Raw genomic sequence first — 14,126 nt, forward strand, 5'->3', positions numbered from 1 at the left:
TAAAACTACCATCTCTGTGTGTCAAAGCTACATATTTTGAAGAGTTTTGTGTAAAAAAGACAACCTTCCTTACGTAATATGGCTTAGATGTAACTCTATACTATTGCTTTCTCTAGAATGTTCAGATCTGTGTAGTCCCTCCTTCTTTCTCCACCATGCCCTTCCTACTCGCTGCAGCACGAGCACCCCAGCTCACCTAAGACTCTGCTCAAATGCAACTGTAGCCTATGGAAAGCTGTAATACTGCCATACATGTGGGAACTGGAAACTGACTCAGAAGAAGAATAATGATACCGAAAGCCTCGTGCTGCAAATTGACAGGATGGGTTGCTGAGGTTAGTTACATATAAACATTTTTTTAGACTGTTGAAGTTTCAAGGTGGAAATGTTCAGTGCATATAAAACATGTAACACTACATGGAGAGCTTAACAAGGTAAAGAAGTTGATTTTCACTTTAAATCTCACTCTCAAAGTTTGAGAGATAGAAGCTAAAGACGCTGGAGGATGACCGAAAAAGGCCAGTGTAACAGATTTGAGTGTGAATGGAAGAAAAACAGAAAACAAATACGGTGGCAGAAAAGCTGAGCATGTTATGACATTATTTCCAGTAGCTATTACTGGTTCAGGACTGACCTGCTCGACTTGTTTGGTAATGGTTAACAAAAATCCGCCTTGTCAGTCAGGTGGACGTCCACATTCCTTCAGGTACGTTGTTGTTGTTCTGAACTTCTTCCTCAGTTAGAGCAGGAAGACGGAGTGACACAGTCTCTTCACTGGACTCTTGGAGTAGATATGTATCAGAGCAGCTCTGAGCGGGAGTTGAGGCTTCTGAAAAGTTGATCTGAGCAAAAAATAGGACTTATTTTTAAAGGAGCACATTCTAAATTTTGAATAAGGAAGCTATCTGAAGAGCTGCCGGGGGATTTCCAGTTCATATTATGGTTAGTGTTAATGAGCTCCTGTTTCTTGTCTTTTTCCACTTTCCACTTTGAGTTACATTTACAAAAGCTAGTCAGAAGTTAAGACTTGCAATCCAGTAGAGATGGATGACAAAGACCTAGTAAACAAAATATACAGTATATGACATGGTGATTGTATATATATATATATATATATATATTATATGCTTTTCAGATGTATGTTTACTGCAGAAATAACACTGTGATATTAGTAGTCTAATAATTATTGCACCAAAAATACACTAAAAAGCAATAAAAAATTAAAAAAATTTAAGAGGGGAGAAAATACAATGTACTTGTATTTGGTAATTTTGTATAATGTCTCTGTTTTGTCAGACTTAAATGTGAAATTCTCAATTTTTGTATTGTCTGTGGCAAAAAGACAAAGACCTTGAAACACCTTATAGCTGATAATAACATAAATCACATCCAGTTGATGGTGTGAAATAAGCTTTGATGAGCTTTAATTTAAAATATTTGCAAAACTTTCTCAAACACTTGTGTTGTATGAAAAGTGAAGTTATGTTGTTGAAACTTTCCAGGTGAACTTGTGGAATAAGACATTGATTGGGGTTACAGTGGACAAAAATAGAAAAGACAAAATGAGGAAGAAGAGGAAAGTTTCTCATGTCTGCTTGTTGCTTCTGGCTTTGCTGCACATCGGCGCTCCCTCCTCAGGTAACACTACAGAAATGTAAGCTCTAAATACAGTTACATTTCCAGTACCTTCTTACACTGGAAACATCACATTTTAAAATAAAAACATCTATTTTTTTTTGCTGTTTATAAAGAAATGCTAATATTGGACTGCAGCAGGTAGTACAGCCTCACACTCATCATTGTCTGTAACACTTTCAGTATAATTAACGTCTCAGAGGAATTTTGGTATCACACTTCCTCATTCTTCTGCTGCAAACCTCAGCTTCTTTTCAACAAAATTGCTGCCTATTCATAAGACTGTTTCATAAGAGCGGAAGGATTTTATTTTAATGTCTTAGATAGCATTTATCCCGTGGTTGACACACAACGAGGACTGGTGGATGTTTGTTTTGCAAAGTGGTTTAATAGATTTTACATCAGGTCATAAATATATAGTGTGTACTGTATGCTCTGATTTTATCCAATAATTTTTTGTTTTTGTTCTGTCTTCTCCCACACATGCAACCAACACCTCATCGCTGCTGCAGCTCAAAACATCACTACTTCAGCACCAGACTCTGCAGGTTTGAGTTACCGCACACGTCCAGTAGATGTCTTAGCGGCTGTAGGACAACCTGCAGAATTTCGCTGTGGAGTCCCTGAAACATCTCCAAACCTCACATTCACCTTCTACGGAAGTCACGGTAACTACAGTCTCACCTGCCCTCAGGGCCACGTGGAAGATATCCCCGAGGTGAGGTGGTGGCACCTGACAAAGTTGCATTCTAACTGTCTTTCTTATTAATATTTGCTTTTTCCCAATCAGGAAGCATCCCTAAATCACATTACAGCTATGTGAAGAGTATTGCTGGGTTCTGGCTCTGTTTGTGGTTTAATATAAGGAGCAGGTTGTGCACAAGATGTGACTAAACCTCTAAACTAAAAGAGAGTATCCACTGTAGAACCACTGCAACCGTAACATAATTTTTTGGTTGCTTCTACACCATTGTTAGGTTAAGTCTGCCCTTGACACAGAGTTTAAACAGCATATCAGTGCACAAAGAAAATATCACATGAATGAACTGAGTGTAAAGATGGTCAAGACATCCAGGACTACATTTGAGCCCGAGTTCTGAATGTTTGCTGCGCTCAGTTTTAGATTTCTTCGCCATGTAGTACTGAAACCACCACTTGTTCAGTAATAGTTGTTAAATTCTGCGATGTCGAGGGAAGATTGAGGAGGCAGACTCAGAGACACTCTGGAGACTCAGGTGGCTTAGGTTGAGAATAAGGTTCTCTTCAGCCTTGGGTATATATCGAGTTGGAAGGAATGCCATATTTAGATTACAACCCAATATGGAGACAACTTGTCTGCTCAGTAACGTCACACTAAGGAACATCAGACTAAACAATACCTGTTTTCTATAACAGTTGTCTCTTTCTCATGAGACACTCGTTTGCAGCATCTGGCTTTCTCAGGGTCATATTAAAGCCAGAGAAGCCTTACTTTAAGAGAAGCAAATAGGAACAGCATTCAAAGATAATAACCCTTAGGATAATCTGAGGTGACCTATAGGATCTACAGTATGATTTAAGGTGACTGCAGTTGACAAGAATAATTTTTCTTTCACAATAGTTAAAGCATAAAGACAATATTTATCATCCTAAAGCTGTGAACACTAAAATTGTTGTTCCATCAAATGCCAATGCCTGCAGTGCTGGTTTGTTGACTATAATTCATTTCAGCTGTAACACTTCGCCCATCATCCATCCATGCATTACCTTTATCTCCTAACCCTGTGCAGATTTATGGTGTGCTGGAGCCTCTGCCATTATGGTTCTATTCTTTTAAATCTCTTATTCCCCTGTCTTCAGGCTCTCTATGGAAGCTGTGATATGAAGAACGGAGAGTCACTGGCTGTGTGGAGCCTCAGGGGAACCTCCTTCCCTGACAACGGCACTAAAGTTGTTTGTCAGCAGTTAAATAATCGTGATGCCATTACTGCCGTCCTGCGTGTTTATGGTGAAGATTTTTCATTCAAAATACAACTACAATGCCAAATGTTCACTTAATTTAGTTAAGTGGAGCCTAATTGTTATCATCCTCACCTGATGATGACACAACATTTGCCTTGTTTTAGTATTCATGTTAGCTTAATTCATACATGGAGGCTCTAATCTTGCTTCTTCTTCACGTCTAGATGACGGTGCAACTTACTCAGTTCTCATTGGCTGCGTCATCGGAGGTTTCTTTGGCATCCTGTTGGTGTTTGGTTTGTTATATGCCATGCTGTACAGATCTGAGAGCTTCTGGAAGTGTTTCGGTAATTAGCAATTCAACTCATTTGTGTTAAAAATGTTACTCAGGACTGGCAGATTGAGAATTGACATGTATTAATCATTAATCTTTAATCTTTAAGTATTATGTGATATCTCTTTGCTTTTAGGGGGAACAGACACCGAAGACGACATGACCACAATAGTAACAAAGGACTAAAAGAGGACAAAGAGACACGACTTTCTTCACAAAGACAGAAACCAGAACTAACTGTTTCTATTTTTTTAATTCTTAGACTGATCTAAATGAGGGGATAGCTGGCTGACACAGATATGGAGATAATGTTGTTTGAGGGACCAGAATCAGTGTGTCCCTCGATAGCATCAGTTCCTTGTTCTGTCTTCAGCTATTAGACCTTGCAATGTTATCTAATGTTTCTAAAACAGTTTAATGTGTAGAAAGCAGTATGAAGTTTTTAAAAACACAGATTTGAAGAGCTGTCTGTCTACATTATTGCTCTAAGTGAAGTGTTTAAGTGAATGCTCGTTAGTTTTGGCCACAGGAACACTGCATCAGTAGTGTTCCTGCAGGTTGAGCTACTGACCAATGTTACAGAGATGTTATGAAAGTGCTGAGCAAGTGATCACAAAAAGACTGTCTGCAGACAACTGCTGGTTAAATGAGGAACAGGGAAGTAGCTGAACTTTGTGCTGAACTTTGTTTTGCAGCTGTGAACTAGCAGACTACTAAAGATAAAAACTCACTGATGGATGTTTCAGAAGTGTTTTTAATCCAACTTCCACTTCCACAGTTTATCCACTTGAGGGAAGCACTTAGTATGAAGACAACATCAAAACATGTTGAACTCAATTAAAATTATGCTGAAGAATTTGATTTAATGTTGAATCTGTTAATGAAGTGACTTTGTTGTGATAGTGGTGTCATGCTAAGTATTTTTATTTGCTTGCACCATGGAGTACACAGTCCTAAAGTAATTATTTTTCCATTAACTTACAAACTCAGAGACGCATTTCTTTCCATTTTGTTGCTGTGTGTTGTTTAGTATGTGACCGATGGCCGCAGTTCAGTTATATGGCATCAAAACAAAGTGGGTGTACTTAAATCCTGTTTTATTTAATCATTTGTCTGGGTGTGTTAGACTACTTGATTACAGATTACCTGTGAATCAGGTAATCTATACTCCAGATACCTACTTCCAATCTTTTGTGCGTTTTTGTTAAATTCAGGCCCAGGAAACCTCAATAAAGTCCACTCAAGGTTCGACAACAGCCACAGGATTCCACACTGTATCACTCCTGCAGTGACATAACTAATATTGCGTTTTCATGGAGATGTATACATGCAACTTTTTTTAACAATTTAATCTATGCACACAGTTTTGAGTTGCAATACTTTTATCTATATAACCAATTGGCTAATGAAAGAAGACACCTCAGAACATGCAGTATGTGTAGATGTTAGAGCAGCTCATCGTGATTTGCAACATCATGTGACAATCAGAGAGCAGAGATCAGAAAAAGAGACACATGGAGTAGTGATGCACATGTGACCACATGTCATTTGCTGCCCTCTGCTGGTGAATTCTTTATATATCTGCTTGTACCTACAGTCTTTTAGCTTTGTTGTCCAGGGCGTTTTCCTGAATGCGAGTATTTCTGGCACCCACTAAAGAGATTTTAGGCAGGTGAAAAGGAAACCCAGCAGCACCAATTGTTTAGAATTGTGTTAATTGGGGTTTCTTTTCCTAGAGACAGTTGTTTACCAGATGGTCAGAAAGAACAGGGCGATGCATCGGTAATATAGACACTGTGTTAACTTTAGGTTGTTTTAAATAGCAAAAAGAAAATTACTTCATATCAATTGAGGGTACAACTTGCAAATACAATACAGGTGGAAAGAAATTATTTTATCCCCCTGAAAACTCTACTGATCTGCCAAATTTTGCACTAAATCACCCACTGAAACTCTCTAATTTAATGTTCTTGCACATCTCCCAAAATGTTCTAAAATAATGCTGATTTGCTACTCACGATAAAGTTGCTCACATGGCTGTTTTAAGAGTGCACAATCTCTACTTTTACATGTCAGAGCATTAAATAGTGCAATACAACAATATGCTGGCCTTTGACTGTGATCTGAATTCCTCTGACTATGTGTTGTGACACCTGATAGAGCAGCACAGAGCCAGAAAGACACACACAGACAGACACACAAACACAGGACAATCAGCAGGAGAGAATTCTTTTCCTTTAGTTGATATAATAGAGGTAGTATGGAGCAGCGTGTTGATTCAGCTGCTCATCTACACCTCACTTGGCTCCATGAAAGGTTTCTGCCCAGTTTCTTCATATTCTGCAGAGCTAAAGAGAAAGCCTTGGTTTGTGGTGTCAGTGTGCCAGAAGATCAAATGAGAAATGATGTATTTCAGAGTCAGTTGGGTCATGTTTGCTCTTGACTCACTCTTCATGTTTCAGTGCTTGTTGGAAGAAATGTAAATACACAACACTCCTTCTAATATGACCACTAACTGGCAATGCTCCATGTTCCTGAGTGTCCAAACATGGCAGTCCAAGTAAGTACATTATAGATTGTTGTATCTGCTAATTGTCTGGGTCAGTAACTGTCATCCATCCACTCAATCCTGACTAGGGTCGCGGGGTGGCTGGAGCCCATCCCAGCTGGGACACCTGGACAGGTCACCAGTCTATCACAGGGCTACAAATTCAGACAAACAAGCACTCTCACATTCACACCCACCGACAATTTAGAATTATCAATTAAAGTAAGTAAGTAAAAGTAAACAGTATGACTGACCTGGACTGATACTGCCTCCTTTTTGGCAATAATTATTAATTCTAGGTAATTATTGGAGCTGCTGTTCACAATACAGACAACACTCACTTTTACTTTTATGGATCCTGGATATCTGATACTGCAGATATTTAATAAACTCAGAGGAAAGACTAAACAACTAAACATCAGCTTCTGATGTTTTTTGAAAACAAAGAACGCAGATAACAACATGTATTGGTATTGAATTATCGTAATTCTGAACTGTTAGTCTGTTTTTATCATAGTAAAGTTTAACTATATCAGTTCGTACCCTTATAGATATAAAATTGTAGGGCAAAGTCAATTAAAAAAAGATTTTGTGATTTTAGTACAGACATGCTTGCTGTTGCAATTTTTACAGAAAAGTGAGCATGTTGCTGTCAAACTATGGGATGCAGTGCGAGTCTGAAAGGAGCTTAAGCTAACCTGTTCTCAGACCTTAAGTTCTTCTGTTTATGGACAAACACCCTGAAATACCACCACAACAGAGACGTGTGTTGCAGTGTGTCTGTGTGTGTCTGTGTGTGTGTGTCTACTGATAACCTACATTGTTTAGTGAGTGTTCTCAAGATGACCTTTACCAATGACAAACAGTTTAACTTGCTACATCGATTGTATCTGAGGAGAGTTAAACTGTTACAAATGAAGTTAAAGAATACTGACTTAATCATGAAAGCTAGTGGTGCAGCAGATGGTTGTTTTTACACCTTTTAGAGTCACTTTAATCTGACCTACATCTGGCCTTTATCTGATGACTTCTAAGAAGACTCAGTGTCTTGTCTTGCTAGTTGGAGATTTGAAGCTTAAATTATTTTTCCTTAAAAGCAGCAACAACAAAAATGATAGATGCAGAAAAGCAACAATGTGCTGCTATAAAAAAAGTGTATATATAGCAGTCATCTTTCTGTGAAAAAAAAAAGTTTTGTCTTTGTGTAGTTGCATTTAAACTAGTTTAAACCTCAGAGTTTGTTGCTGACCTTGTTGTTTGTTCATTATATTTACCAGCTGTCATTTGAATAAAATTGGTGCTAAGCTTACTTTCAGGGTAATTTCATGTACATTTAAATGTAACGTTACACTGAGACTTACAATTTTATCATCAGAATGCTCACTAAAGGAGAAGAAGGTGTGTTGCTGAGGAAAATTTCAGTCAGAGCAAAATACTGTAATTTTCTAAAACACTGCTGATTGAATCATCCAGATCCTACATTTACTGAAAGAAATACAACACTGAGAATACTGTTTATTCTCCGGGTCCTTGAATTCTATCAGTGACGTGCCAGTGTCATGGAACAAAGTGACCTTTATTTCGTCTCACTAACAATGATACAGACAACTGGTGCTTTATGCAGCAAACACACAGATACAAAGCAGTTAAAGAGCCATTCACTCGTTTCCTTTTGTATGTTGGATTGGACTAAAAATCATCTTAAGGTCTTTTTGTATTTAGATTGCAAAGCATTTGCAAAAGAAAGCCCTGAACATAGTCTTCATTAGATAAATTAGTTCAGTTTTAAATAGTGATGTAATGCAAGAGAATGTGGTGGGAATGAGTAAGCCTCTGTAAGTTTTATCTTTATTCTCTGTCCCTGCTTTGTTGTCACCAGCTTCCCCTCTATCGTCTGTCAAATTACTGTTTTATCACCGACACACACAACCACACATACCTTGAAATGTGTCTCTTTGTGTTGGTGTCGTTCTCTATCTCCTCTGTCCTTGCAGTTATCATCTGCTAAGAGACTGATACATGCCTCTGCTTTCTACAGTGGGTGACAGAAGAAGGTATAAATAGTCACATCAGCACTGTGACTCAAGCAGTCGCATATTTCTGCACACGTCTTGCACGATAGAGGTGACACCAGTACACATCATAAGTTGTTAAGTGACAGGAATAATTTTTACCTGCGTAGCTGAGTCTGTATTAAACTAATTAAACTGGTGTGAACCAACAACATAGTTTCTTTTGAGCAAGACGAGGAGACTGAATAAAAATCTGATAAGATGTGAAAAATCTGCATCTCCTGCGCAGGTGCAGTAGAAAGAAAATGCCAGTCAATCATCAGACCAACACAATGCCATCTATTGCACAGAGACAGGTGCTATGAAGGATTACTGGCAGAGCATCAGAGTGCAGAAGGGAGAAATGAGATAAAGAAAGGCAAAATGGGAATAATACATTGTAGAACAAGTACAAAAACTAAGGACTACAACCTTCAGAACTAAGACAACATTTCATCTTATCATTTTCTAATTGTGGCTCTATTCTTGTCTCTCCGACCCAGAGACCAGATGCAGTACACGATTCTGGCTTTAGCTGCTTTGATATGTTGCTTAAACCTAGTGTAAAAGCTAAACTACTACTGGTATGTCAAAGCAGTCTTGGTGGTGGATCACAAGTTTTAATGCACGATAAATAAGTGTGTATATACACCTCTACACACCATGTCCACTAATATTGTGGAGGTCACTGTCATGTCACAAAAAATGGCTCTGTTATGACAGGACATGGACCAAATCTCATGGGCTGAAAAATAGGGCCAGCACCGAAACTGCAGTTCCTCGAGTGACCACTTGAAGCTGGCTCTAAATGCGAGCCAGTCCACATAGACCCCCATGTTAAAATGTCAAACTTTGCAGCAAAAATAAACATATTTACAGACTAGTATAAAATCAGTTTTGGTCTGAATAGATAATAATTGCATCACTGTTTTGGATCCTGAAGGAGTTGGGAGGAGTCAGGCACTGCCATGATGGCAATGTCCAGAGTCACCACACTGAGCTTCAAAACTGCTCTGCAGGAATCTGACGGGTAATGTAACAGAGGGTTTGTCTATCTTTATATACAATCTATGGAGTGAGTACAAGACCTGTGGGGGTGTCCTGTGGTGTCTGGCTCTTAGCAGTGGATCCTGTGGGTTAAGATAATCTTTAACATAGACTATTGATCCCTCACCGGGGAAATTTTGAGATGAGGCCCCAGTGGATCAAGCTAGTTCTGGCACTTCCTACAGATGATTGATCAGATTGGAAAGTGGGGAGTAAGGACTTCTGTGGGCTTTTGCTATGTTCCTTGACCTGTTTCAGAGCAGTTTTTGCAGTGTGGTTGGTCTCTAAGAATGCTTAGTTGGGTGCTACATGCCAAAGTAACGTCTACATAGATGCCAAGACCCAAGGTAGATGATACAAAATGATCTGTGTCATCGCCTATGGTTGATCAGTGTAGTCTATTAACCCTCCGATGCAAACCACAAAGTGCTTTCTCTCTGCGATGCACACACACATGCTGGTGTTTCATGGAATAACACTGCCACAGGTAAATGCATCCACCCAGCAGTCGGCTCACATTCACACTGGACACGTGGACGCTCAAATGTTTATAACCCAAACAAAGAGGAGGAGCAGGTTGTTCTTATTCAGGTAAAATAGAAAAGACACACTTTTCACCAGGCAGTGTCTTGGAACATTCACACACCCTCCTCTGCACCCGAATCATCAGCTCAGGTAAGCACAGGTATGGTGGACAGAGACATGATGGGAATCCGGGTTTTGGCGTCAAGGTCACTTTGATAATTATTCAGTAATTACTCCTGTAGATCATGAGGGTTTTGGGCTCAGATAAAGTTCAATTCAGGAATTTAATAAGAAAGTGATTTTAATTATCAGTAGCAGTTTGAAGAAAAATAAAAAAAAATAAATATCAAATATTCTTGTAATTATGAATGATGGCTGATGTTTCTTGATTAAAAAAAAAGAAAAGAAAGAAAGTTAATTAGATTCTTTGCTCTTGGATGCTCTGCTCCAGTAGGGGTTTTACTTCTATGACATTCTGTACATGTGCAACATGACCTGCAGTGATATTTGGGATGAGTTTTTTGTTTGATTCGCCCATGTTTTTATATCCGGTGTACTTTGCTAGATGATCATAATTAAATTTAAAAAAAAACATTTTAGCCAGACACTACAGTGATGTTGGTAGGTAACAACATGGCTCAGAATAGAGTGGATGTGCAAAGGACTTAATTGATCCTGAAATGTACCGATTTTGATGCTGTCTTAAGTCACTAAAATGGGCGGAAACAAATGATCTTGTAGATGACAAGAGAAAGGAGACTGCTCTGTTCTGCTCGTTACTGCTGTGTTGTCTGAGAAGCAGGGAGGTATTTTAGACATGTCATTTGAATGACACAGACCTAGCTGACCTTGACTAATGTCATGCTAACTGATATTGTACTGCAGGAACTCTCTGACAAAGGTCATACTAGAAGTAACACAAGTGGAATGATAATAGGTCTCTGTATTATCTCCATTTGATATCCTTTAGTTGAAAAGCTTTGGCACATTGTTTATCTCTGAAAGGAGTTACATGAAAAACGCAGTTAGAATCAATTAAACAATATGTTTCGAGCCAGTATTTGAGCTTCTGACCCACCAGCCCTTTTTTATAAAGCATGAAAGGTCTTTTATCTTTTGTTATGCATGTTATAAATGCAGCCTTGTTAAAAATCCAACCAGTGAACGGAAAATTACTTAGAGTTCGACAGAAGCAGAGCAAACAAAAGAGCAAAGGCACTAAATTTCCACAATGCTGTGAATCTTGCTGGCCAAAGAGTGTGGAAGGTCATTTAGAGGTGACATTGAGGTTGCTGAAAAGTAGCTTTGCATGACGTCTCTCTTTACACGCTATATACAGGATTTTTGAAACATAATTTGACACACAGAGCTAGTTACTGTCAAAAGAACAACAATATAAGCAGTATAATGAGGTCACTCTTTTTACATTTTGTTCAAAAAATGTGTTGGAGAACAGACTGTTGGCCTTTGTTGGTCTGTAGTGACCTCCAAAAAAACAATAAAATAACTATAGAAAGACCAGATCCAGCTTCGTAATAACACTTGTGTATGTATGTGCTTTGAATAAATATTATTTAAGTCATAAATCTTATTCACATCTCTATAAAGCAGTTCTTTCTCTGTGTGAATGCTGCATAGAACTTTACAAAGTCAGTAATAACTTCAACTAGTCATATAAAGGTTCAGGAAATGTTATACTGTAAAGCACATGACAGTGTTCGGCCGTGTGCAACGAAGAGTTCTGCAGTTGACTGTACGTTGAAGAAAAGACCTGCTGGGTTTCGCCCCATAACAAAAAATGATCCGCTGTTTACTCTCCAAACACCCAGAATGCATCCCTGCTGACGAGACTCTGACCTCTCGCACCACAAGGACGTTCTTCCTGAGGAGAGGCCGAAGTGAGCTTGAATGCATGTGTGTGAGAAACGAGGGAAATGTGATGAGAAAAATGTCTCACAGTCATGTTTTCTCTCCCCCTCTCTGTGTTTGTGTCGTCTCATTCTGACTCAGCAGCGTTGACGATGGGAAATCTCACACTTGTGGCTTTGATAGCAGGTAAATAAAAGAGCAAACAGATATCCTGCATATATAAAAATATAATTTCAAGAGAAACAAATGACCAGCTTTTCCTATTTCTCTAAAAATAGCGTGATGTGACACAGAAAAGAGTACTGGCCTCTTTATAAACAACATGATATTTGTCTTACTTTCCTGCAGTGCTGTTCAGCTTTTTCACGGAAACTGAAGCAAGTAAGGCCAAAACTCTACCTACACCTAATCTTATCCTGAGATTGGTTTGTTGTGAAACTGGTTTGTGAAAAAAACCTGACACGTCTTTTGACACCACAACAAAAGCTTAGTGTTCTGTAAAAAAAAAAAAAAAAAGTTTTACTGTGACACTTTTATCAGCAAGTCATTTCAGAGCAGACAAATCCTTAAAACTTCAGTTTGCTCATTATGTAACATTAATCATTCCTCTAATAACATAATAATACATCACAAGATCAAATTTTCTATTACCACCAGTTGTTTGGGCACTGATGAAAATTTGCATTAGTTCATAACTCTTGTCAATGACTGTTTCAAGTTTGCTGCTAATTTTTCTTACATCTTCTTCTGTTTGTTCTCCAGATCCATTTGTTTACAGTAAGTGTGAAACTCTTACTTCCTATTACTAATAATCTCCAATCATAATCTCACTAGTTTGTGTGGCTAGAAACACAAGAGTGTACATATTTACTTAGATGCCTAATGACAAGTGTGCAAATGTGATTATAAAAAAAACTATGTAAAACACATCTTTCTTAGACAAAACGGGGTTATTCTCTGATTAACTTGTTTGTTTGCATTGGAATGTGTTTTTCTCATCATGCGCATCCATTAAACCTTTCACATTATTATCCATCAGACTATGAAAGGCTACGAATTGGAGGCCTGATCTGTGCCTGCTTGTTGGTGGCCGGAGGAGTCAGCGTTATACTTTGTAAGTGCTACAATCACAAGAAAAATGAGCCAGTATACCTAAAAAAAAAAAACAAGAATAAAAATAGAGGCCTACAAATGTTTTGAGACTGAATGCATCTCTGTATGTCTTCACAGATAACCGGTGCAGCAGGAAGAACAAGTAAGATTTAGTTGTCTTTTTGAAAGTTTGCTGTGAATTGAAGCATGTGACTTGCTGCCTTTTTTATTGTCTCTTTCTTCCCATGCTGCCATGCTAACTGTCGCCCCTCCCTCCTCTCTCACCTTGCAGAGCAGAAGATGACAACAGTGAAATCTGATATCGTGCCTGACAAACCGGTTTCGGCCAGGAAGAAGAGCTGACAGGCAAGGGGTGGAGGAATTGGGAGAAATGTGGGGGGGTTGAGAGGAAACACACCTGCTCAGGTGATTATACCTGTACAGACCTGTGCAAAGAAACAGCATTGATTTTATTCAAAAGATGAAGTGTTGTGGAAATTTGGCATCATCTGGCAGCAATGAAATGAAATAAATGAAACCCCCCACATAATTTCTTCTTGTTTTCAAACGCATTTAGTTTATCCAGATCTGCACTGTTCGGCAAACGAAGCTAATTTCAACAAAGATGTCCCTGCCTGTAAATACACATGGAGCTGCACAACGTATTTAGTCTGTCTGAGATATGCTGCTTAGTTTAGTCTTTGCTGTAATGTTGCATTTACCTATTGAGATGGTCCATTAGGGATATATTAGAATTTTCACCTGGTGTTCATCACATGCTTTGCTGTATGATTAGCTGTTAAATTAGAAGAATTAGGAAAAAACACTCTGCTAAATAACAAAAATTCAAATAAATGTCACTATGCTTGAAAAAAAAACTTCCAATATGGCATATAGTGTTGTTACTCACAGCTGCAGCTACACTGGAGGTAAAATGGTTTCACTCTTCGATATTTACATAACTGAAAAAAGGCCAGTTCACGCAGCTGATAGTGAAGCCTGCTGCAGGGTTGCACACATATTTAAAGAACTGGTGTTGCATGCAAGAACTTTTACATTTTACATTTGAATGGTGCAACCATAT

The 14,126-nt window shown here is 38.5% G+C and overlaps 2 protein-coding genes across 4 annotated transcripts; both read left to right on the forward strand.

Moving 5' to 3' along the window:
* Window positions 1–221: 221 nt before the first annotated feature.
* LOC111572973 (uncharacterized) lies at window positions 222–4,810 on the forward strand. 2 transcript variants are annotated; one of them, XM_055013365.1, is made up of 6 exons: window positions 222–335; window positions 1,503–1,638; window positions 2,148–2,353; window positions 3,475–3,622; window positions 3,801–3,923; window positions 4,047–4,810. In XM_055013365.1, exons 1-6 carry the CDS (start codon window positions 288–290, stop codon window positions 4,094–4,096), a joined length of 711 nt encoding a protein of 236 aa, XP_054869340.1. In that variant the 5' UTR covers window positions 222–287; the 3' UTR covers window positions 4,097–4,810. The 2 variants fall into 2 exon arrangements, with proteins under 2 accessions (XP_054869340.1, XP_023132643.2); XM_023276875.3 differs by lacking the exon at window positions 222–335 and adding an exon at window positions 736–942.
* A 5,462-nt stretch (window positions 4,811–10,272) lies between these two features.
* Window positions 10,273–13,920, forward strand: fxyd11 (FXYD domain containing ion transport regulator 11). Of its 2 annotated transcripts, none has more exons than XM_055013594.1 (7): window positions 10,273–11,979; window positions 12,092–12,136; window positions 12,299–12,331; window positions 12,713–12,727; window positions 12,990–13,064; window positions 13,181–13,205; window positions 13,335–13,920. In XM_055013594.1, exons 1-7 carry the CDS (start codon window positions 11,880–11,882, stop codon window positions 13,360–13,362), a joined length of 321 nt encoding a protein of 106 aa, XP_054869569.1. In that variant the 5' UTR covers window positions 10,273–11,879; the 3' UTR covers window positions 13,363–13,920. The 2 variants fall into 2 exon arrangements, with proteins under 2 accessions (XP_054869569.1, XP_054869570.1); XM_055013595.1 differs by having other exon boundaries at window positions 10,274–11,979; window positions 12,095–12,136.
* Window positions 13,921–14,126: the final 206 nt, after the last annotated feature.

Source organism: Amphiprion ocellaris, chromosome 9, assembly GCF_022539595.1.
Source record: "Amphiprion ocellaris isolate individual 3 ecotype Okinawa chromosome 9, ASM2253959v1, whole genome shotgun sequence".
In the NCBI taxonomy this organism is placed as follows: domain Eukaryota; kingdom Metazoa; phylum Chordata; class Actinopteri; family Pomacentridae; genus Amphiprion; species Amphiprion ocellaris.

Coding starts and splice junctions, on each gene's coding strand:
- LOC111572973 (XM_055013365.1), top strand. CDS start 288: ATGATACCGAAAGCCTCGTGCTGCAAATTGACAGGATGGGTTGCTGAG. Junction 336..1,502: donor TGACAGGATGGGTTGCTGAG/GTTAGTTACATA, acceptor GAAACTTTCCAG/GTGAACTTGTGGAATAAGAC. Junction 2,354..3,474: donor ACGTGGAAGATATCCCCGAG/GTGAGGTGGTGG, acceptor CCCTGTCTTCAG/GCTCTCTATGGAAGCTGTGA.
- fxyd11 (XM_055013594.1), top strand. CDS start 11,880: ATGATCCGCTGTTTACTCTCCAAACACCCAGAATGCATCCCTGCTGAC. Junction 11,980..12,091: donor CTTCCTGAGGAGAGGCCGAA/GTGAGCTTGAAT, acceptor ATTCTGACTCAG/CAGCGTTGACGATGGGAAAT. Junction 13,065..13,180: donor AGGAGTCAGCGTTATACTTT/GTAAGTGCTACA, acceptor ATGTCTTCACAG/ATAACCGGTGCAGCAGGAAG.